The sequence below is a fragment of the Anomaloglossus baeobatrachus genome, chromosome 4 (genome assembly GCF_048569485.1).
Source record: "Anomaloglossus baeobatrachus isolate aAnoBae1 chromosome 4, aAnoBae1.hap1, whole genome shotgun sequence".
NCBI lineage: Eukaryota > Metazoa > Chordata > Amphibia > Anura > Aromobatidae > Anomaloglossus > Anomaloglossus baeobatrachus.
The window spans coordinates 695037376-695062314 of NC_134356.1; the positions used below are offsets into that span (position 1 = coordinate 695037376).

The 24939-nt window shown below is 40.0% G+C and overlaps 1 protein-coding gene across 1 annotated transcript; it reads left to right on the plus strand.

Annotated features, from left to right (window-relative positions):
* Positions 1–202: 202 nt before the first annotated feature.
* LOC142303005 (olfactory receptor 6N1-like) lies at positions 203–24514 on the plus strand. Its single transcript, XM_075344106.1, has 5 exons — positions 203–243; positions 676–820; positions 3897–3975; positions 4511–4554; positions 23588–24514. The coding sequence occupies exons 1-5, from the start codon at positions 203–205 to the stop codon at positions 24512–24514; spliced, it is 1236 nt and encodes a 411-aa protein (XP_075200221.1).
* The last annotated feature ends 425 nt before the right edge of the window (positions 24515–24939 follow it).

Here is a 24939-nt window from a genome sequence, read left to right on the forward strand (position 1 = left end):
CCACCAAAAAAGTCTAGAAATGGATTTTTGGGTAGCAGTGATGACTCAAAATGAAGCCATGAAACTTCAACAACAGACGCAATCTCAGGTGCCCGTTTCTGGTTTGGACACTGGAGTAGTGGAAGACGCTAGCGGCTGGAGTTCACGGATCTTTACTTCTAACTTCGAGGATACTGAAGAAACCACAATACCATGAAGAAGAATGGAGGAAAGAGGTTTTGGTGAAGGCACTACTGAATCAAGGTCTGTGATTGGTTGTAATCTGCTATACATGCCTCTCACCCTGTATTCGTATCTGTGGTTGGTTGCAGACGGCTATACATTCCCCCACCTTGTGAGATTTTCTTTGGCTAGATATCAAAGTAGAGGGGATCCTATGACATTTTTTTTTAAAAAAAATTTAAATAAATAATTTATAAAAAAGCATAGGCTACCACCTATTTTTTTATATCCAGCCACGGTAAAGTAGACAAGTGCGGGCTGGTATTATTAGGATGGAAGGAGCCATGGATATTGGCCTAAAAATCCCCATCCACAGGTGTCCAGAATTGGACCATTACATTAGATGTGACAATCCTGGATTGGCCATGGCCACTCTTATATTCACGGATCACATGGCGGGCCAGGGGGTATCTTATTTGTGATTAATATTGCCCAAGTGTTCACTATTTCTAGCTCTCAGTTGTCTTACTATTCCTACATAGCTAACGGGCAACTGCATATGCATATGTATACCACCCCATCTGTCCTACAATTAACAAAGTGTCTTATGTTAAAGGACCTGCCAGTGCTAATACTGCCCACATTGAGCAGCAATAAGGTACTCTTATTATTTACTAATTTGTGTTTTATAATTGTCAATTTTAGAAATAGAAGATTTCAAATTTTGAACACTGCAAATTTTCCAATTTTTCAATTAATTTAATTTAATTTGTTTAAAATAAGTCAAAACCTTAACTAAAATATATCAACATAATAAAGTGTAATTTGTTATAAGAAAACCCTTGGAAGCAAATAGTTTTGTTGAAGCTTTCCAAACTTTTCACTGCATAAGTAACACATGTAAAGCTTGAGAAAAGTATACTTAACACCATTGGTATTATTGCACTATTTTACTTGTGTTTTTAATAATTATTATTATTATTATTATTATTATTATTATTATTAAACAACTCTACGATATTTTGGATCTTTTTATTACCTAGACCATTTCTACTTTGGTAACACATTTACAATATATCAGGACACTTGGATATTTTTTCTACTATGAACTAATGTTTCTTAATCTGTGCATTGGAAGAACAAAGAGAAAGCAATTAATCAGCTAAGGGAGATAATTATTTCTCTCACTTCTCAGTGTAATTCAGACTTTGTGCTTCATTTCCCTCCTGGGGAAATAACACAGAAAATAAAAAAATAAGAAATAAGAAATGTGGAATTTCCCAGAAGTTTAATTATACAGCATGGAATGAAGTAGATGGAAATATTGTTACATATTCTGTAATAGATAAGAGAAACTTAGCAATTACATAATGTTACAGTATAGTGTTATATTTAAATCCTATTATTCTGATTACACAATATAGCCACATACACTAACAATGCCCAATAGAAGTAATAATCCCATCAGGGCGTCTGCTGATTCATTTCCAGACATCTCTAGTTATATTTTGTTTCCAATTATCATTAATGAACAAATGATGTTATTATTTTAGTGTAAATTTGTAACCCATAGAGGATCCTCATGGAACTCTGAAATAGAAAAAGTCTGTAATCTTTGTGATTAACTGTTGACTTGTTGCATATATCAATAAATGGTAGAAATAATGTTGATAATAATAATAATAATAATAATAATAATAATAATAATAATAATAATTATTATTATTATTATTATTATTATTATTATTATTATTATTATTATTATTATTATTATTATTATTCAGAAGCAATATAATTTTATAATAATAATGAATATTTATTATTATTAGGAGTAGTAGTAGAAGTATGAGTATTAATATTAGCATCTAATAATAATAATAATAAAAAAGATGTAGTAGTAATAGAAATAGAAATATTAATATTGTTTATTAATAATAACATCAACAGTAATAATAATAGTACCAACAACAATAGTAATAACAATAGTAATACTAACAACAATAGTAATAATAATAATAATAATAATAATAATAATTGTTTTTATCATCATTATTATAATTATTATTATAATTATTATTATTATTATTATTATTATTATTAATAAATAATATTAATACTTCTGCTGCTGCTACTACTACTATTACTACTATCACTACTAAATATTTATTATTGTTGTTGTTATTCTTATTCTTATTATTATTCTTATTTTATTATTATTATTATTATTATTATTATTAACAACAACAATAATAAAGATTTAGTAGTACTAGTATAAGAATGAATATTTATTAATAACAACAACAATAATAATAATATTAATAATAATATATGCACTTTAAAAAATACTTAATGAGTACAAAGAGTTCTAGTAATATTTGTTACTTTTCATACATTTAAGATTTAAATGACACATATATAAATGTTTCCAGAGTTTGAAGTCCCCATAACAAAAGTCGAAAGGGTACTTTACATGCTATGACATCGCTAGCGATCTCATTAGCGATGCGTAAAATGACCTATGTGCGATCTCAAATGATCGCACTTGCGATCTAGAATTTCACATCGCTAACGAGATCGCTAGCGATGTCGCAGTGTGTAAAGTACCCTTAATTCTTATACTGAGTTGAATTATAGAGAATTTCTCATTGAGTTAGACAGTTACTTATTTAGTTATATGAAAAATTCATCAATCGTGATGTTCTAGTCAGGAAAAGTTTTTTTTTTTTTTGCTCAATTTAAGATCGAGCAGGTCATATTATTCAGTATTAATCTCAAGAATAGTTACATATTTGTCCTATGGCAAATATATTAACATATTTTAGGCTAATTTGGCTAATTTGACCTAGAAATTGCTGTACAACTAGGTGAAGGAAGTGAACTGTGCATGGCATGTGTGAGGTTTCCCCGGTGTAGGGCCTCCACCAGGTTCGCACTGTTATCGCACACGGCCTTCTCTGGCTTCAGGTTGAGTGGAGACAGCCATTGCTCAATCTTGGCCCGGATAGCTGCCCACATCTGTTCACCTGTGTGACTGCATTCTCCAATGCATTTGAAGTGCAACATTGGATGCCCAAGAGGAGGTGGAGTAGGCCGAACTAGTAGAGGAAGTAGTAAATACAGAGGTTTGTGCCTCAAACTTTGAAGATTTCAATTATTATTGAGCAGCCCCTTCCCGCCTGTCCCCCCAACCACTACAGTCACCAAGTGTTCAGGCAACGAGATGTAATGCCCATGGCCATGCTTGCTCATCCAGGAGTAAGTGGTAAAATGCACCCTGTTAGGCACAGAACTTTTCAAGGAACGGGTGATGTCTATGACATGCTGGTGTAGCGCATACACAGCTTTATTAGAGAAGTTATGGTGACAGGTGCTGGTGGACTGAAATGGCCATCAGCTTTTGGAAACCGTTTATATCCACTAGGCAGAAAGGCAGAAATTCCTTGGCTACCAGATTGGATATGGTGAAGTTCAAGCTCTTAGCTTTGGCATGTGTAGGAGGAAATAATGTTTTATGTGACCACAACTGCATGACCGAGGACTTGCTGCTGTGCAGAGAGAGGGTGGAGTAGGGTCTACAGGACAACTGGTGGACTGCGAGGGAGGTGCAAGTAGAGATGTTATGGTGGATGGAAAGATGTGGCTCAAGGATTTTGCAGGAAAGTATATTGGCAAATGAGGTTGTTTTTTGTCTATTCTTTATCGCTTTAATAATTTTCTCTTTTAATGTGTTTCAGGTTTGCTTTTGGGGAATGACGTTGGACATTGGTGTGGATTATGGCGAACCACTTTTTTTAAAGACCAAAATACAAAAAGGTGAATAAGAGCTGCAGTCGAGGGGAGAGGGTTTGTTCTACAACCGCATTGTCATCATCTCTTTTTTCCACACTCCTCACCCTGAGAGTCCTCCTCCTCCTCTTCTTGCCCTGACAGCGCAGTACATTACTCGTGTGCCTCAGGTATCTGAGTCTCATCATCATCAACTTCACCCCTGGGGCTTAAAGTCTGTTGATGAGGGACTGGATTCTGCTTGGACCTTACATCGTCTAGCCAAAGATCAAGCTGACAAAGATTTTTTCCATCGGTGGAGATGCTTTCCACTTTTTAAGCTTGTACATATTTAAAGCAGACCTCTGATGCCGATGGAATAGGATGTATGAACAAATTTACAGACTATCCCATCTGTGTCAGTTGAGCGGTTGGAGTGTTGTGAAGCGGGGGGGAGGGTAATTGTGGTGGCACCTCTGAGGACTGTACTGTGTGTGATTTTGAGGTGGAGGAACCACTTGATGCAGCTTATTTAAGTAATGAAGACAAATATTTTAAAATTTGTTTTCTTTTTGTCTTTCAGGGTACACTGCCAAATTGTCTGGTTTCTATGCAAAAGATATGACTGTATACAGTTTGAATGTTTTGATAGCCAAAAGATCATTATTATAAATGTCCATAGACAATGTCTGTTTTTTTAAACTTTTCCTATCTGTATTACCTACCAGGACAGTCACCACTCTTTAAAGGGAACCTGTCAGGTCCCATATGCGTTCTAACCTACAAGCAGGGTGATATGTGGCCTAGTAACCTCTTCCTACCCATCCCTGTGTTTTAATATTGTGGAATATGATTTTATAAAAAAAGTTTTTTAACTTACATGTTCCCTATGTAAATAGTAGAGGGTCTAGCCCCTGTGGCTGTGATACCATGGATTTACATGAGCGATGTGTGCTCGTGTAGCCAGCAAGTAAACACGCGGATATGAAGGCTGCGCGAATGGCAAGTGCACATACGCTGGATCTCCAGGAGCTTTCTGTGGTATCACACCCTTCTGGGCGTGATACCATGATCTTACAGGAGCACCCCTGGAGATCCTGCACCTGCGCGCTTTCCGTTCGTGCAGTCAGTGCTTACTTCTCGGCTTCACAAGCAAACTGCACATGATCAAAAGAATCCTGCGGTTCCAACCATGTGCAGAGCGCGTCTAAAGCCAGCAAGTAAACACCCGGATATGAAGGCTGCGCGAATAGCAAGTGTGCATGCGTGGGATCTCCAGGAGCTTTCTGTTGTATCACACCTCTTTGGGTGTGATACTATGGACTTACAGAAGAGCCCCTGGAGATCCTGCGTGTGCGCACTTGCTGTTCGCGCAGCCAGTGTTCACTTTCCGGCTTCACAAGCATACTGCACATGATCAAAAGACTCCTGTGGTTCCGACCACACGCAAAGCATGTCTAAAGCCAGAAAGTAAGCACCCGGATATGAAGGCTGCGCGAATGGCAAGTGTGCATGCGCGGGATCTCCAGGAGCTGATGGTGACGTTGCTCATGTAAATCCATGGTATCATGCCCACAGGGGCGTGATACCACGGAAAGCATGCAAACGGCCACAGGGTGATGCAACGCCCAGGGGAATAGATCCTCCCCTATTTACATAGGGAACATGTAAGTTATAAATTTTTTTTTATAAAATCATAATACACAATATTACAACACAGGACCACATAACACAATGCTTGTAAGTTAGAAAGCATATGGGACCTGACAGGTTCCATTTAATGCTGCACCTCTTTTCCAAGAAGGGTAAATGCTGCTTATGGGTAGAAGGTTCCCCTTATTCCACCTACTGCTTTTATCTGCTCAACGTCTCTCACACCATACACAATATTTAGATTTTTCTGTCACCTTCATTGTACTGGCCTCATGTTTGATGTACCCTTTGTTTTAGTGCAATAAGATTCCGACACTGAAACTGATTGGGTCTCCATCTTTGTTGCCCGTAACAGGAGCGCTCCCAGACTGTCAGGCATGAAGCTACCTTTCTATCATCCACATCTCACACTATACTTAAATGTGTCTAGAAATAGCATATGAAGCTAGTATTGCTGCCACTTTACTGAGGCTGGGCAGAAAAGCAGTTTTAGCTGTTCCTTGAGGGCTCTCAGCACAGCAGGTCTCAATCAGTTATGCACCGACCCCTTCATTTTAACTGAATTTGAAAGCTGTAAATTCTGAGCCAGACCCTGTCTGGTGCATGGCCGATGCCTCAGTACTGGGCCAAACACAATAGCTACTCTGGGGCAATTGATGCCACTGTTCTGGTGTCTGCTCCTAATTTTTGAAAATGTGGAGACTCCAAGTGATTGTCCAAGTTGTGTCTTTCAAAATAGAGTAGAATCTGGCTCAACTGCATACGTAGGTGCCCAGGAGTAGAAAAATGTCCCAATAGAAAAAAATCTTTTTCTCAGGCACACAGTTAGGCTATGTGCACACGGGGATTTGTCCAGTGGATATATCCGCAGGACATTCTGCAGGAGCTCCCAGAAAACCGCAGCAGAGCTTTGTATGTTTTAATGCTGCGGTTGGGTTTTAATGTTGCAGTTGTATTACGGAATGTCCTGCGGATATGCTATGGTCATTCTGCATTGAGGATACAGTATCATGGCTTGGGCACTGCATCCTCAATGCAAAACAAGTGCTGGAGTGATCAGGGCGTTCATACTTACCTCCATTACGCAGCACTTCACTTTCAGGACGTGTCTGTCTGCACTTTGCAGGAGAAGGTGGGCGGGCCTGAACTAGCTCTGGCTGTCACATGACCGGAGCTCATGCAGTCTCTTCCCACCTCCTGCTGCCCGCTCCTGGCTCCACCGCGCTCCTCTGCACTGGAGGAAGTTACCCCGGTGTCTTCTATCAAGACAGGTAAGTATAGGATCATGCAGAAAAATCCGCAGATATAATTGACCTGCTGAAGATTTTCCGCAGGGAAATCCGCATTATTTCCACTGCAGAAAAAAACACAGCATGGGCACAGTACTTCAAAAATGCCATAGAAATGGCTGGGGACTCGCTGTACTGTGGATTTTTGAGAAGTCCACGGAATTTCCGCGAAAAAGTCGCGGCAAACTCCGCAAATTTTCCGCAGCGTGGGCATATAGCCTTAGAGGCAAAAAATGAAATTATACTGCAGGGTTTATTGTTCTGCTATTTATTTGTGTAAAAGACAAATGTCCACATTCTGTCATTTCGACCCTAAAGGCTGCTTTACACCAGACAATCTATCGTGCGATAGATCGTCAGGGTCACGGTTTTTGTGACGCACATCCGGCATCGCTGGCGATGCCGGCCTGTGTGACACCTCCTAGCAACGCAGTATCGCTCACAAATCGTGAGTCGTGTACTGGTCGCTAGGTTCCATAATATCGTTTAATTTAGTTGTTCATCGTTTCCGTGGTAGCACACGCCGCTCCGTGTGACACCCCGGGAACGATGAACAGCAGCTCACCTGCGTCACGCGGCCGCCGCCGGCTATGTGAAGGAAGGAGGTGGGCGGGATGTTTATGTCCCGCTCATCTCCGCCCCTCCGCTTCCATTGGCCGGCGGCTGTGTGACGTTGCTGTGACGCCGAACGTCCCTCCCACTCCAGGAAGTGGACGTTCGCCACCCACAGCGTTGTCACACGAGAGGTAAGTACGTGTGACGGGGGTTACCGACTTTGTGCGACACGGGCAGTGATTTGCCCGTGACGCTAAAAGGACGGGGCGGGTACGATCGATTGTGAAATTGCACAATCGGTCGTACCGTGTAAAGCAGCTTTAATCCTGGGCCTTTGTCAAGGATATGGATCTATGTAATACAAAAAGTGACATAAAGAAATCACATATTTACAATCAACACACATAGGGAAAAAACTTCTGTATACAAATGTACAATGTACTGAGTATTAGTCCCATTTATAAAGAATTCTCAAAAACATTAACAGCAAAAACCTTCTGTCAGTTTAGGGAGAGGGAAGATGCAGCAAAAAGACATTCATTCATTCATTTATTCATTCATTCATTCATTCATTCATATATTAACAAACATTGATTCCCTTTATTCAACTGAAACAGAGATAAGTAAACCCCCAATATACAAAGGCATACTATCACATACATATGTATGTAAAATGGAAGCAGACGTGTGGTTACTTGTGCTCATGCATTCACATTATATAACATGGCTGCAATAATAAATTCCTGCAATCAGTTTGAGTAGTGGCAATGCAAGAATAGATTGGAAGGACAAAAGGATCCTATGAGGTAAAGATGTGTCTGGTCTGAAGTGGCTGGAGTCACAGAAGAACAGGTCTACTCCTGTCACTCAGCCACCTCTTCATTTGAAGGCTGTACATTCTGGGGCAGACCGTGTCTGGTGCATGGCCCATGCCTCACTCCTGTGCCAAAACACTATGGGTACAGTGGGGCAATTGATGAAACTGTCCTGGCTGGAGTTCCAGAGGAACAAGCCTACTCCTGTCACTCACCCACCTCTTCATTTTAAGGCTGTAATTTCTGTTCCAGACCCCGGCTGCTGTATGGCCCATGCCTCATTGTGGGACCAAAACACTATGATGCAACTGTCTTGGTGTCTGCCCCTAACTTTTGAAAATATGGAGACTGCAAATTGGGTCTCCAAATTGTGACTTGTCTGTAGTGGCTTGAGTCTCAAAGGAACAGGCCTACTCCTTTCACTCATTCCCCTCTTAATTTGAAAGCTGTAAATTCTGGGCCAGACCATGTCTGGTGCATGTCCTGGCTGCTGTGCAAAGACACTATGGATACTCTGAGGTAACTGATGAAACTGTGCTAGTATTAGGTATGATGGCTCCAAGCCCATCAGGTATATGCCACCTGTCACTTATCCACCTCACTATTTCTCAAGCTAATAGTCTAGGAAGCTAATAGTTGTGTCACAACAGTGTGGCTGCACTGTAAAATGGTTTCAGCTGTTTTGGCAGCTTTTAGTGTTGTCTATGCTTTTGCTTTTGCCTCCCATTGAATTTAATGTGGTTTGGATATGTTAGTTGAATCATTCCTTGAGCTGTTTGGCGAACACAGGTGAAGTTGGCAAAAACGAACTGAACCGAATCTTGGAAGGTTCACTCCTCTCTGCTCATGACTAGTGATGAGTGAGCACTAAAATATGTTCAACTGCTCAGTACTCAAATCGAGCAGGTTAATTGTGTGCATTAGATTTATGAAATCTTGTTGCTTTTGCTGTTACTGTAAAAAATAGCATTCAATTTGCATAAAACTCATCAAAAAAATGCAAAAAAATAGCAAAAATGCAAAGTATGAACATAGCATAGTAGCTGGGCCATCTTTCACCATATTTATTTAACCCCCTTCACCCCTGGGCAATTTTCCAAATTTTTTTTTTATTTTTTCCTTTTATTATTTCTAGAGACATAATTTTTTTATTTTTCTGTCAATATAGCCATATGAGGGCTTGTTTTTTGTGGGATAAATTGTACTTTTAAATGATAACATTAGTGCATGGTCCATGCATGACTGCTGCACCATTATACTGTTATTAAACTGTCCTGGTGTCTGCCCCTAAGTTTGGGAAATAGAGATTTGAACTCCTAGTTAAGTCTCCTTGTTGTGTGTCTTATATCAGTAAGGCTCCCTTACTGGCAGGCATGCAGCTACCTTTCACTCATCCATATCTCTTACTATTCTTAAATGTTTCTAGGCAGTAACAGTCTATGTAGGTAACATTGCAGCCACCTAACATTGCAGCCACCTAAATTTGGCTGGGTAGAAAAGAAGTTTTAGCTTTTGCAGGAGGTAGGAGGCAATTCCAGCCCACTAGGCCTACACCTGTCACTCATCCACCTCAATATTTCTTATATTAGTAGTCTACGAAGCTAATGGCTGTATATGAACTGCTTTGGCAGCTTTTAGGCCTCCTTAAAAATGTTGTGTGTGCCTTTGTTTCTGCTTCCCATTGAATTCAATGGAGTTCAGATATGTTTGTTAAACCGTTAGTCGAACTGTTCAGTGAACACAGAAAAATTTGGCAAACAGGAACGGAACTGAACCTTGAGAGGTTCGCTCATCTTTACTGCAAAACTCCAGTAAAACGTATTCAAGCATTGTAGTGTTCTCTCATCTCTCATGGATGGACCCGATGAAGCGTATCTAAATGTGAAACGTCCGTCGTCCATGAGGGGGCCCGCTGTCTGCTCTTCTCCTGCCGCTTTTATTGCACCTTGTCTCAATAAAAAATTTGCTGGATCTCAGTGAGTGCTGTCCCTTCTCTGAATTGGACTCTATCGTTGAACTTTAAGTTGTGCTGGATGTGCACCTCATTGCCAGCATCGTGGTGGATCCCTGTCCACACCCTGGATCGTTGCACATGCTGATGTGAGTGGGTGGGTTGGTGTGGCAGCCTTTTTCTGTGGAATTGTCTTAAAGTAAGTGTAACTGATCAGTAGCCAAGAAGTAAGTGATGAGAAGCCAAGAAGTAAGTGATGAGTAGCCAAGAAGTAAGTGATAAGTAGCCAAGAAGTAAGTGATGAGTAGCCAAGAAGTAAGTGATAAGTAGCCAAGAAGTAAGTGATAAGTAGCCAAGAAGTAAGTGATGAGAAGCCAAGAAGTAAGTGATAAGTAGCCAAGAAGTAATGAGTAGCCAAGAAGTAAGTGATAAGTAGCCAAGAAGTAAGTGATAAGTAGCCAAGAAGTAAGTGATGAGTAGCCAAGAAGTAAGTGATAAGTAGCCAAGAAGTAATGAGTAGCCAAGAAGTAAGTGATAAGTAGCCAAGAAGTAATGAGTAGCCAAGAAGTAAGTGATAAGTAGCCATGCCATTTCTCAGTGTGAAGAGAGGTGCAATAAGGAGACTTTAAGGAGATTGATGCCTGTTCTGTGAAGGACTCTTACAAGATAAGGCTAGGCCATAAGTGTGTATAAAGTATTCAAGGTATGAACATAGATGTCAGGAGAGACAGCTGTAAAAGAGTATGTGATAAAAAGAATGTGCTTGTGTTTAGCTGTATAAAACGTGATACTGGAACTGAATGGTATCAAAAACTGCTGCGCTAAATTATACCTAAAATAAAATAGCCACATAGTGGTAAAAAAGGGTTGACTACTATAATTCTAAAATGTAAATAAATAAATAAATGAATGAATTAGTACGTCAATTGATATATATTCAAGGTTACCTGAAGTTGTGACGTAGTTGTTAGGGGGGCTTTACACGCTGCGACATCGCTACCGATATATCGTTGGGGTCATGTCGTTAGTGACGCACATCTGTTGCTAGTAGCGACATCACAATGTTTAAATCCTAGGTGCGATGATGAACGAGCACAGAAGCGTACAATATCACTGATCTGTGTAACGTCGTTCATTTTCATAATGTCGATTCGGCCGCAGGTACGATGTTGTTTGTCGTTCCTGCAGCTCCACACATCGCTGTGTGTAAACCCGCAGGAGCGACAAACATCACCTTACCTGCATCCCGACGGTAATGTGGATGGGAGAAGCTGGGAGGGATATTATGTCCCGCTCATCTCCGCCCCTCCACTTCTATTGGCCGGCCAATTAGTGACGTCGCAGTGACGTCGAACGCACCTCCCCCTTTAAGGAGGGATTGTTCGGCAGTCACAGCGACGTCGCCGAGCAGGTATGTTTGTGTGAGGCTGCCGTAGCGATAATGTTCGCTACGACAGCAATCACCACATATCGAATGTGCAACGGGGGCGGGTGCTATTGCACTGGACATCTCTAGCAATTGCTAGCGATGTCGCAATGTGTAAAGCCCGCCTTATGGTCCTTGGGAAGGTGCTCGGAGTCCAAAAAATGCAAGGTTCCACTAATACCAGAAAAAGTTGTAAGATGAATACAGGTATGAATAGAGTAATGAAATAAGAGAGAGGGGGAGATAACGGGAACAGGGTTTGTAGAATATAATTTGGTTTAATACTGACCTTGCCTATAGGTTTACAGGGAGATGCAATAAGTGATGGTAGGTACGGAAGGAGCAGCAAGGTATGAAGATGATTGATGGTTGTCTGTGGTAAGTTGATGTAAGAGGGGGGAGGGGGAAAGGGGAAAGGGTTTGAGAATTTGTAATTGTATTGTGTATTGTTTGAAATACACAATAGGGCAGCGACGTTTAGTACCTGGTTTATGACAACTTTCTGAGCAAGGTGCACAGAGTGCCCAGATTACTGATGGTGTGTAGGGAGGAATACACCTGGTTTAGTAGATAATTTGATAGGTTATAGCGTCTACTGGAAGAGAGTTATAGGCTTTGCTGTGCCTTTAAAACGATACTAGAACTGCTTGAGAGAGAACGTAGTGTTGCGGAAACGATTGTCAGCAGACAGTAACAAATCACAGCATATTGCGACATGTTAGCTGAGCATCACATTTACCAGTTTAACCTCTGGGTCATTCATTTTACTCATCTACATACGGTGCTGCGTAAATTAATTGGGACAAAGCAAAAAAAACATATATTTTTGAATATCTAAAAATAAAATGTTATAATGAACTGTTGCATACCAATTTTAGTAAGAAATCTGTCCTCCTTTAGCAGATATGAGATTTTCAATGTGTTTTGGTATTGATTCTACCATGTTGTTGCATAAATTCTTAAATTCTTCATCATGGAGCAACACTTGTATGGCACTGTTATCATGCGTTCTTGGGTTGTACAGTCCATTTTGCCATCTCTTCACAATGCTCCACACATTGTCTATAGGATCTAAAGCGGGCTTTACACGCTACGATATTGCTAGCAATTGCTACTGATATCGTACGCAAAAGCACCCGCCCCCGTTGTACATGCGATTTCGTGTGATCGCTGCGGGAGCGAACACTATCGCTACGGCAGCGTTACACGCACTTACCTGGTCGGCGGCGTCGCTGTGACTGCCGAACAATCCCTCCCTCAAGGGGGAGGGACGTTCGGTATCACAGGAACATCACCACGATGTCACTAAGCGGCTGGCCAATCGAAGCGGAGGGGCGGAGATGAGCGGGACGTAACATCCCGCCCACCTCCTTCCTTCCTCATTACGGCCGGCGGCAGGTAAGGAGATGTTCCTCGCTCCTGCGGTGTCACACACAGCGATGTGTGCTGCCGCAGGAGCGACGAACAACATCGATAATCAACCATTACCGATTTTTGGTTTTGAGACGACCTCTCCATGGTGAACGATTTTCACCATTTTTGAGGTCGCTTAAGGTCGCTGGTCAGTGTCAGACGCTGCGATATCGTTAATGACGCCGGATGTGCGTCACTAACAACGTGACCTTGACGATAAAACATTAACGATATCGTAGCGTGCAAAGCCCCCTTAAGTCTCGGGAATTGCCAGTCCAGCACTTTTACTTTATTTTCTTCCAGGAATTTCTTCACATGCTTGGAATTGTGGCATGGAGCCAAATCTTGTTGGAATGTCCCTTCATATTTACACATGAATGGCGCAATAAAACGTTTTAAAACATTTATGTATTTGCATGAATTCATCATACTATCAACATGAAATCAGCTCCCTGCACCATCAGCTGTAAAAAAGCCCACAACATCTGTTTTTAGGGTGTTTTACAGTTTGTTGAATATAATCCGCTCTCAATGGTTCATTTTTGCTTCTTCTAGCACTTGCTCTGTACCCTTGAACAAAAAGATGGGTTTCATCACTGAAAATTACCTTTTTCCACTGGCTAGTTGTTCAAGGTTTATATTTTTTTGCCCATGCAGTTAGTTTTGCCTTCATTGGAGATATCAGAAGTTGTTTCTTTACTGGCTTTGTTGCCCTCTGACAAACTTCCAGAAGCTTGCACCATACAGTGGAATTGCTAATATCAATACCTGCAGCGAACAAGTCTCTTTGGAGTCTTTACTTGTTTTTCTTGCATTGATTTTACTATTTCTGATGTGTTTTATCAGTTATTGGTGTCGTTTTCCTTTTTCTTCCACATTTCCCTTTTCAAAGCATTTAAAGCTGGTTTGAATCACTGACTGGTAACCAACTTACGATTTTACTTAAAAAATGCTTTGTCCCAATTAATTTGCAAAGCACAGTACTTTCGAGTTTTGTATTACACTTTATTACAACTTTTGTTTCAGATTTATTTTTACAGCCGTCGTACATCACACACAGTACATATTCAAATTCAGAATGAGTTAACAGTCACATTAGTCAGTGAGGCTCCGCTGATGACTAAAAGCCCCATCACACACAACGAGATCGCTAACGAGATTGTTGCTTAGTCACAGTTTCTGTAACGCAGCAGCAATCTCATTATGTGTGACACCTACTAGCGATCAGGCCCATGCTGTGAGATTGCTAGTCATTGCAGAATGGTCTGGATCATTTTCTTCAAAGGCGATGTCCTGTTGGGCAGGAGGCATTGCTGTGTTTGACACCTAACAATGACCTCCTAACAGGGTCCCACCGCCGCCGAGATCTTTATACAGGTTGCTCATCATTACAGCGTCGTTGGTAAGGTCTGTCTGTGTGACATCTCACCAGCGACCTCCCAGCGACTTACCAGCGATCCTTATCAGGTCGTATTCTTGTCGGGATCGCTGGTAAGTCGTGTGTGTGACTGGGCATTAAGTCTGGAACCCTTATGTGTTTTCTCTTAAACAATCTCTTATCAGACTAATGTAAAGAAGAACTCTGTGGAGTTCACTTGAGATACCGTCCACTAAACTCATTGCACTGACTGAAGAGGTAAACGGGAAAGCTCTTCTCTTTGTGGAGACTAACACACAAGTTCAGCATGCCTGTGGTGAGGAGACTTTAAGTCGCAATGCTCCTCTGGGAAATATGCAAATTGTCTCTTGAGTGAGGAAGTAGAATATGTCTACGTCCTCACTGAAGAACACACTTGTGCACTAGGGTGCAGTCATGCAAGAAAATCGGATGAAAATTACTTTAGCTGGATATAATGAGTCAAAGTAGCAGAGCTGCTACATCATCTTAATGACAGCCTAATATGATTGCATCCTAATATGATTAACCCTCATCTAGCAAATGTAACCCTGTAAAATGTAGTAGAGTGTTTAGTAATGGGTGACCATGCTCACCACCGCTCAGTACTCAATGAGCATGCTCACCACTGCTCCGTACTCGATAAGCATGCTCACCACCGCTCAGTACTCGATGAGCATGCTCACCACCACTCAGTACTCGATGAGCATGCTCACCACCACTCAGTACTCGATAAGCATGCTCACCACCGCTCAGTACTCGATAAGCATCCCTGGAGCTCCAGCACTATGCTCAAGTCCTTCCTTGTATGTTTTGAGGCTGTTTCTCAGCCAATAAACATGTGAGGATTGCCTGCCAGTCACGATAATGCCGTAGTAATTTTGGCGATGATGACATGGCATTCAACTTACTCAACCCTGGAAAAAGTGTATGAACAGCTGCTGCAGCAGGGATAGGTTAGTATAAAAGGCATATAGCCAGGGATTTGAGTCTTAGCATTCTTTCTACTACAATCTAAAACAAAAAATCCTTTGTCCAGGTTACATCTATTCTATTCCCTTTTAATACTGCTGAATATAGTCTAAGGGGGGAGGAGTTTTTTCTTTTTTTTTCCTGCCTTATGTACATGGAAAGTATGTTTCCTAACACTTTTACCTGTAAACTCCATATTATCTTCAGTTTTGTATGTTTTATTGTCAGTTCATAAAAGTGGTGTAATGCTCTGACGCCATTGTTCCCAGCAGCGACCCGGGAGGCAGAGATGTGTTCCTTTTTTTTTCCCATGCTGTTTCGATCTGTTTCAGCTATCTTACTGCTCCATCACCTCCCAACCTCATGTTAGTAATTAGAGAAAAAATTCTCAAGTTCCTCATTGTCTTGCATTATATTCATTACTTGAGTTGGCCCGTCTGAGCATCCAACCTCCTTGATTTGAGTAACGAGTGCTTAAGCATTTCAGAGCTTGTTCATCACTTACACTTGTCAAGTTCAAGAGATACGTGAAGGCATCCAGACATAGAAACAGAAGGTGAGCATACAAAGATGTGAAGGTCAAGCACGGGGATGTTTGCCAGTGCAGTGCCACCAATGGAGAAGCTAAAAACTCCAGTTACTATTTTCACAACTTTTTTTCTGTGTAATCTTGTGACCCTGATGACATCACCCTGGATCCTTCTGTCCTTCTCTATTGCTGGCTGCTTATCATTGGTCCATGATATAAAGGAGCCAGATGTACACATCAGTGAAAATGATCTAATATTACCCACTACGACTTAAAGTTAGCTGCCAAATACTTTGATTGACAAAATATCCACAATGGTGAGGTGTAATAATAAGAAAACAAAGTTTGAGCTGAACAAGGTGAATTCAACATGAAATATTTAATAAAAGATCCTCTTGTAAGGAATGTTGCATGTTTTAATGCAGAATGCATGCTATGTAGGAAACATCCTTTACTTTGGCCAACCATAAGACAGTGCCGTTCACAACAATTATCATCCTTAAGTTGTCTGACAAGTGCCTCTGTGAAAAAGACATCCAGAGCTCCTTGTTAACTTGCTCAGTTAAAGCCTCTGCATTTGCCTTGGTTCTGAGTGCTATTTCAACTGTTCGCATCCCTACCACCATGACTTGCAAAGCCAGCGACACAGATAAGCATTTAAACATCTTTTTTATATCATATGGCTCCATTTCATCTGAGTATAAAGGATGTATTTTCATCTTTTTCAATAAATCAACTGGAAGACATTGTTGCGATGTTGTAGGTTTCTTAGCCCTCTCGAAGCTGTGGTTTAGGTGTCTAAAGGGCAAATCAGAAATAGGTGTTGATGAGAAAATTGAAGCTTTGGTTTTTACAACATTTAGAGGCTGACGGGGAGGTGGAATGAGCAGAGGACTGACTCATGCTGACAGTGTCACTGTCAGAGGTTACATCATCCTGCTGTCATTGAAACACAGGATGTTATTTCTATTCTGTTATGTACTCCACTTCTTTACCACTATCATGCTTTCCAGAAGCAATGGAGGCCAAGTTCCACCTGCATTTCATACTCCTACTGATGGAACAGTTGGTGGCATCAGTATTGATGGTGCTGTTAATAGTGGCTGTCAGTTGTTAAGCCACGGTATCTTTTTTATTCTTCCCTACCCCTATGTCTATTGACAGTTCTATTTATTATTTGCCCCATATTTTGGACAGGAGTATAACATTTACCTAATCGAATACCTAACTTAGTAAAACTGTGGAAAATATGGAAACAACCACAAATGCTAAGTAGGAAACAAGTGAGGTAAAAAACTCTAATGCAACACCAGCCTGCCAGTAATTATGGTGTGATGTTTACATGTCTCCAGTTTGACAACTTATCCAGATGTGCCACAGTAGACCTACACTGTAAAGTGTCGTAATTTAATGTTAGAAATTTATTTTCAGATGTTTTGTTAACCAGATGAATTCCGCCAGCCAAAAATGGAAGACAGTAGATTAATGTACTGTATTATATTTGGATGTGCAGCCCATGTCTTCTTTTGTAAAATTTTTGGTGACAGCCTTACTACATATGGCACTTTACAGTGATGCTCTTTCTAACCCAGTGAATTTAACCAAGTATTTGTTACGTCACCACTGGAGTTCTGCTCCAGCGACTTCTACTCCAATCGCCAGGCGACTCCATGTTCCTGCCATGGCTAGTGCTGGTGACTGGAGAGGAGTCGATGCTAGCGGCACCGGTGGATGCAGGCTCCGCTCATCCACTGGGCAGGGTTTCCTTGGGATCTGCAATACCACTGGCTAACTGTAGGTGGTCTCCCAGCTGAAGTTACCATCATTCAGCTACAACCAATGGCTAACTGTAGGTGGTCTCCCAGCTGAAGTTACCATCATTCAGCTACAGCCTTCTTAATTCCCCTCCTGTCTGCTGACCACTGCCAGAGATAATTCAAAAATTCTGGTTCCTGTTCTGCCCTGTTCTGTTTTGTGATTTTTGTGTTCTGACTTCTGCTTGTTTCCTGATTACCTCTTCTGCCTGCTGTTTATGTACCTTGCTGCCCGATCCAGATTTGACCTCTGCTTCGTTTACTGATTCTGTCCCTGTTCTGCTTTTCCTGGTTTGACCCTGCCTGACTACTACTCTCTCGGACTGCAGCCTTCCAAAGGTAGTGATCACCTTGGGCCCTGTGTAATTCCAAATCCGTGTATAGGGGTTAAAGGGTTTCAGGGTTCTAGGGGTCCTGCTTGGTGAGTGGCTTCCCTCTAGCCTTTCCATTACAGCCAGTCTGAGTCTATGGATCCAGGAAGGCGTTACAGTATTGAGCTAAATATGTGTCAGTTTACTTGTGTTTCCAAGGATAAGACATCTAATAACCTTCAATTCAGTGGGCAATGAAAGCCAAGTCTTCAGTGGATTTAGTGGGCTGTTTTTTGGGTGCAGATAATTCATTTTTTTTCATTTTTAGATTAATGTGATAGGAAATTGTATTATTAAAATTGGCTGGAACTCGTGCATTTACATCCACAAACTGCAGGTAGAACTGACTTTATATCCCACAGTGGACTAAATCACCAGAGACTCATGAGATAAAAATGCAACCCCCCATGGTATTACCCACCTCTACTTTATAATAATGCTCTGTATATATAGAGGCAGTCATCAAAGGGCTCATGTCATATGGAATCCACACAAGTTGAGGCGTCTCATGCGGAAATCAGAAGTTTCCGAGATGATTGTAGAGAACAGATGAGACTGAACACCGATAAATGGCATCTCAGTACCTTCATGAGACAGCATGATGTTCCCAGATGTAAGTAAGCTGCCGATTATCCCTGACAATTTGTCATTGTGCTAATTAATCATTCTAAAAATTTATGATACCCTGCTGCCTCCGAATAATAGATTCTACAGAGTCAGAGCCACCATAACTCCTTATTATTGAGCTATAAGCCGAAATTGCATCATAATTTGTTTTCTTAGCCTTTGAGGTTCTACGGAGATATAATACAGTTATATACTTTACAGTTATCCACATGGACCAGAGTCTGCCAAGCAGATGCCCAAAAACCCAGTTTGTCCATGTCAGCCTGCACCGTATGGACATCTTCCATTGACTGCACTATCCTATATCATACACACTGAAGCTTGGTGCCATCTGTAAAAATAGAAACAGCAATATTCAATTAGTTCCCTATTTTTCAAATGTGGTTTTTATGTAAAAGGACACAAAATAAAGACACTTATCTCTCTCTCTCTCTCTATATATATATATATATATATATATATATTTAAAAATTAATAGGATAGAATAAAGACTTTCAGAATAAAGATGAGTGCATCTAATGAGGGGACGTTGGTTCACATCTGCCAGGTCCATGGTCTCTGACTGCTGCTCTACACATTTCTCACCTTCGGTGATCCCAGGCACGACTTTTCCTTGGCCAGGCTGGTGCCACGTCATCTGTGCATCACGTTGCAATGATGATATTGTGCCAGCCCAGACAATAAAATCCAAGTCTGGGATCACTGACATCAATAAATACACAAGTCTCCAGTTCAGGAGCCATTCAATATTGACCTTAACGATGGACCAGAGGCCCGCAAATCAATCCTTTCATGTCTACTATTACTACTAGGTTTTCTTTATGTCTATGAGGCCATGTTTGTAGGCAGTAAATAATAATAATAATTATATGCATTCATTATATAAAGCGTGAACAATTTTAGTTAGTATTCAGTTATCTTTTATTGAGTCATGAAGAATAATAGATGCTAATTAATAATAGTCGAGCAGTACGATGCTCAGACGCTCAGATGCTCATTACTTGTGTTGAGCTGGACAGATGCTCGAACAGGTTCACCTCAAGTAAAGAGCATAAAGGAAGGCAATGATTGGCCCAGTAGCTGTCCGCCCACATATGGCCAGCCATAAACAGAGCATTTCTAGGAAAAGGAAAGAGGGGGTTCATTAAACTAGGAGAGTCTCTTATAAAGAAGGATCTGGTTGTACTTGTATATCATAGGTGAAATACCAGCATAGAATGTCAATCTGTAAGCTGTAGCTTCAAAGGCCATCACGGTATTGTCTTGTGTTATGTAAAGCATGAATGATCCGAACTTGCCTAGCATTACTGTGATCTCATTTGAAACAAACAGTTCATAGAAAACATGTCCTGAACCTAGTAAAGGTACAAAGAAGAGATAAAAAACGATAAATGACAATGGGAGATTCTAGATATGAGGCAGAAAACATAAAGAATCATATTCATATAGTCTTCATAAGCATCATCTAAGGAAGGACATAATTGCAGATATATGAGCACCCAGTCTCACCAGCAATATCAGAGAATCCTGACAGCATGCCTTGTCCACACTGCAGACTTTTTATCATAAGATTGTATAAACCCTTTAAGGGCAGACTGAGGTATGAATAATGGTTTCTCATACAACCCTTCTGTTAATCTTCTCTCATGCCGTTGGTTGAATTTGATGGAAACATTTTTTCAGCCATTTTAGATATCTAACTATAAATTGTTTCTGCTTTTTAAAATTTAGACTTATTTTTTAGATTGAAATTTTAATGTAATGGCAAAATAGAGTATTAGATTCTGTTGCTCTATATTTATTACTTTTATTTTCTTTTTAAATTTTCTAAACCTATTAGATTAGTGTCTTAAGCATTTAGTCTCTTCCGAACATACAACATTAAAGTTGTGTGGTCGAGGTGTGTGACTGTTCCGTCATCAATCCCCTTCCCCCACAACATGATCATGGCATGTCGATGGATCATCATAGAAGTCGGGTGCCTGCTGAAGGCTTGGGTCACGGCCATCACTACTAAATACCGTAATATCATTGTATATTGTATAAGTGGTCTCAGTCACGACTACAGGATCAAATCCACTAGGAGGATTAAACTTAAAAATAAAATGAATAAAAATGTTTTTTTAGTTTAAATCAATCTCATTTTCCCGATTTCAAAATAAAGATATTAATGATTCCAATACAGCTCCATTGAAAGTGATCACAAATCAACAATATTTTTTAAAATTTGAAATTTTTCTAAAGTGATGATTTTTTAAAAAAAAAAGCTACACAACTTAGAAATACATTAAATCAACCTTACCTTATGAATCATGTTATCAGGTTATTTACCTCCAAATGAACGTCAAAAATATAATCAGACCAAAAAAATGGCAGAATTGCTGTACAATTATTTCACCTAAGTTTGATTTTTTTTTCTAACCTCTGTTTCAGTACATTGCAAAATATCACATGTAAAGTGAATGTCGTCACTCAATGTTACTGAAAAAATCAATCCCTCAAACGATTACATTGACAGAAAAATTTAAGAAACTTTATAGCCATTGGAAGAAGGGAAGGAGAAAATGTAATAAAAATTAAATTAAAAATTGCTTGGTCGCGAAGGTCATTAAGGGGTAATATAATAATAATAATAATAATATCACTAATAATAATAATAATAATAATAATAATAATAAAAATAACAATAATATATTGTAGCTCAAGCTTATTCAGCAGTAATGAAAGCTTAGTGTAATTGCAGCAGTACAATTGCCAGGTACATGAAATCACTAAATTTACATTATTACCTAGAAGAAGGCTTTTTTAGCCGAATTGCATAGTCATGGATGCAAAGCTACATAGGTTGTCAGGCTACAGCTCCGTATGTTATTTTAACTTGTTGGAAGACTGAGAAAAGAGAGCGCAAATAGGGTCTTACAAGATTAAAAAAAGAATAACACTCACCTAGTAGGGTTGTGAAAGTCACAACCCCTATGAAGACTTAAAAGATGATGGCGGCTGCCACAGCCCCACTTGGATTCATATTCGGTGCTGGAGAGATGAAGCGGGGTTAATGCCGTGCTACCACCAATAAGAAAGATTGTTGATTAATAAATTATTTTATTCCATAGGTCAACACGCTTCAGGGATCCAGTCCCCTTCTTCAGGGCCAAATAAGAATCAACAATATCAATTTGTTTAATTTGTTTAATTTAAGCGGACCCTTAAAGTGGTGTCACACACAGCGACGGTGACTACAACATCGCTGCTAAGTCACCATTTTCTGTGATGTGGCAGCGACGTCCCGTTGCTGTCGCTGTGTGTGACATCCAGCAATGACCTGGCCCCTGCTGTGAGGTCGCCGGTCGTTGCTGAATGTCCTGCTTAATTTCTTGCTCGTCGCTCTCCTGCTGTGAAGCATACATCGCTGTGTGTGACAGCGAGAGAGCGACGAACTGAAGCGAGCAGGGAGCAGGGAGACGGCATCTGGCAGCGTGCAGTAAGCTGTAACCTAGGTAAATATTGGGTAACCAAGGGAAGCCCTTTCCTTGGTTACCCGATATTTACATTAGTTACTAGCACCGCCGCTCTCACGCTGCCAGTGCCGGCTCCCTGCCCCCTGCAAGCGTAGCCGGACTACACATCGGGTAATTAACCCGATGTGTACTCTGGCTAGGAGAGCAGGGAGCAGGGAGCTGGCACTGGCAGCGTGAGAGAGTAACTAAGGTAAATATCGGGTAACCAAGAGAAGTGCTTTCCTTGGTTACCCGATATTTACCTTAGTTACGCTTCCACGCGTCGCTGCTGGCTGGGGGCTGGTTACTGGTTACTGGTCACTGGTGAGATCTGCCCATTTGAAAGCTCACCAGCGACCATGTAGCACAACGCAGCAGCGATCCTGATAAGGTCAGGTCGCCCGTCGTGATCGCTGCTGCGTCGCTATGTGTGACCCCCAGCTTTAGACCAGCCTATCACTTCACCTCAATTATCTAACTATTCCCATTTTGCACAAACAAAATTTTCTTCCAAATTTGGTCCCTTGTATCATCTGTTTATAAAGAATCTATGCACTTAAAAGACCTCTACACTTGTACATACTTTATATTGCACCTAAACAGCACCAAAAAATATACAAAAAAGCTAGAATTACTATTTTTGCTAATTGTTTCTCACAAAAGTGAAATAAAAAGTGATATAAAAGTTGTATGAACTTGCGTTAAAAACCTATTCAAATTGGCCATGATCGTATTAACCCACAGAATAACGTTAACTTATCAATTAAACTTCATAAAGAATAAGGATAAAATGAATCAATAGCTTATTGTTTCTTTCATTGTTACTACAATAAAAAAGGAATAAAAGTGATCATAAGCTAATAGCTCTCCAAATTGCATTGATGAAAACTATTTATTGTTCCAAAAAACTAAGATATTTCTGTCAACAAGAAAATAAAAATGTGGTGAAAAAAGATAATAAAAAAAATTGTGCAAAAGAAGAAAACCATTGAAATTGTGTTTAAGTGTGGTATTGTCACATTAGTAGTCATTATGCAGAATAAAGATAATATACTAATTATAGTAAATAGGAAAAATGCATAAAAATAGAATTGATTTTTTAATTCATTTTGTCTTCAAAAAAATAAATCTTAAAAATCATTAAGGGATCAACTTACCAAATATATCATAAAACGTATCAATGAAAAGTAACAATTGTCACGCAAAAAATGGGCCCTCAGACAGCTCTCTTGACACAAAAACATATATTTTGTGTACAATAGATAAAGAAAACTACACAAATATGTTTCTGCCATAATCATAATTTGTTTGTTACTTATACTATTAATCTTAATCTATTTTTTTATTTTTAGGAGTATAATGTTACTGTAGTCAAAGAGTTTTTTCTATTGGGTTTCCAGGGTGGTCAATGTTTTAGAATTTGCCTTTTTTGTCTTCTCCTGGTCATTTACTGTGGAACAATATGTGGAAATCTTCTGATCATCGCCCTGGTGTCCACCAGCAAGATCCTCCACACTCCGATGTACTTCTTCATCTCACAACTGTCCATCAGTGACATCTTGTTGACCACAAATATCGCCCCCAACATGTTTCATATTCTGCTAAATGATGGAGCTGAGATTAGTTTTGTTGGCTGCATCACTCAGTTTTGTTTTTTTGGTGCTATGGAAGCATCTGAATGTTTCCTCCTCACGGTGATGTCCTATGACCGATATGTGGCCATCTGTAACCCCCTCCGGTACACCTCTATCATGACAAACGATAATTGTAGGAAATTAGCAATTGTATCTTGGTTGCTTGGCTTTGCTGTTTTATTACTTGACACCGTAACAATATCATCTCTTCTATTTTGTGCATCAAACATCATTGACCATTTCTTCTGTGATATTCTTCCTTTGCTTGAAATTGCCTGTTCCGGAACCTTCATTGTACAAATAGAGAGCCTTGTACTAAGCATTCCCGCCATCTTCACACCAACCACAATAATCATCTACTCTTATACTAACATTGTTCTTGCAATAATAAGGATCCCATCCAGCCTTGGCAGACAGAAAGCCTTCTCCACCTGCAGCTCCCACCTCACTGTAGTCTGCATTTTTTACTGGTCTATATTCAGTGTTTACGTTGTCCCAACAAAGCGGAGAACATTGACAATCAGTAAAGTTCTGTCCCTTCTGTATATTGTATTCACCCCGATGATTAACCCCATAATATATAGCTTCAGAAATAAAGATATTAAGAAATCTGCAAGGGACATGATCAATAAATATATATCTTGACAATTTATATGACCAACATTTAAATCTATATCAGGCCGATGTCTATCAATACTGAGAATGTAATAACAAAAGAAGAGATGAGCAAATACATTCAATGCAAATTAAATTCCTGAACACTTTTTAGAAGGTCACAAAATGAGGAAAATTTTAGCAATACAACTTTTCAATATTAACCAAACATGAAACTCCACCATTTTACAAATAGCAGGACACTGCATCGGGATTGGATCCCAGGTAGAGGTCAGCAGAGGAATGAGTTTGAGTTGAATTTATGTAAATTTGCATATTGAATATAAAGAGTTCAAGATTTGATTTACGGATTGCAAAATTAACAACATAAGGTCATATGGTCAGCAGGGTCCTCTCTCTCCTGTAGAGTGTAAGTTTTTAAGGTCAGCAGGGTGCTTTTTCTCTCCTGTAGAGTG

What these genes read in the sequence shown, in the direction of transcription:
- LOC142303005 (XM_075344106.1), top strand. Translation starts at nt 203, where the DNA reads ATGGAGGAAAGAGGTTTTGGTGAAGGCACTACTGAATCAAG. An exon ending in AAAGACCAAAATACAAAAAG is followed by an intron (nt 3,976 to 4,510) that starts GTGAATAAGAGC and finishes TTTGTCTTTCAG; the next exon opens with GGTACACTGCCAAATTGTCT. An exon ending in TCTATGCAAAAGATATGACT is followed by an intron (nt 4,555 to 23,587) that starts GTATACAGTTTG and finishes TTTTATTTTTAG; the next exon opens with GAGTATAATGTTACTGTAGT.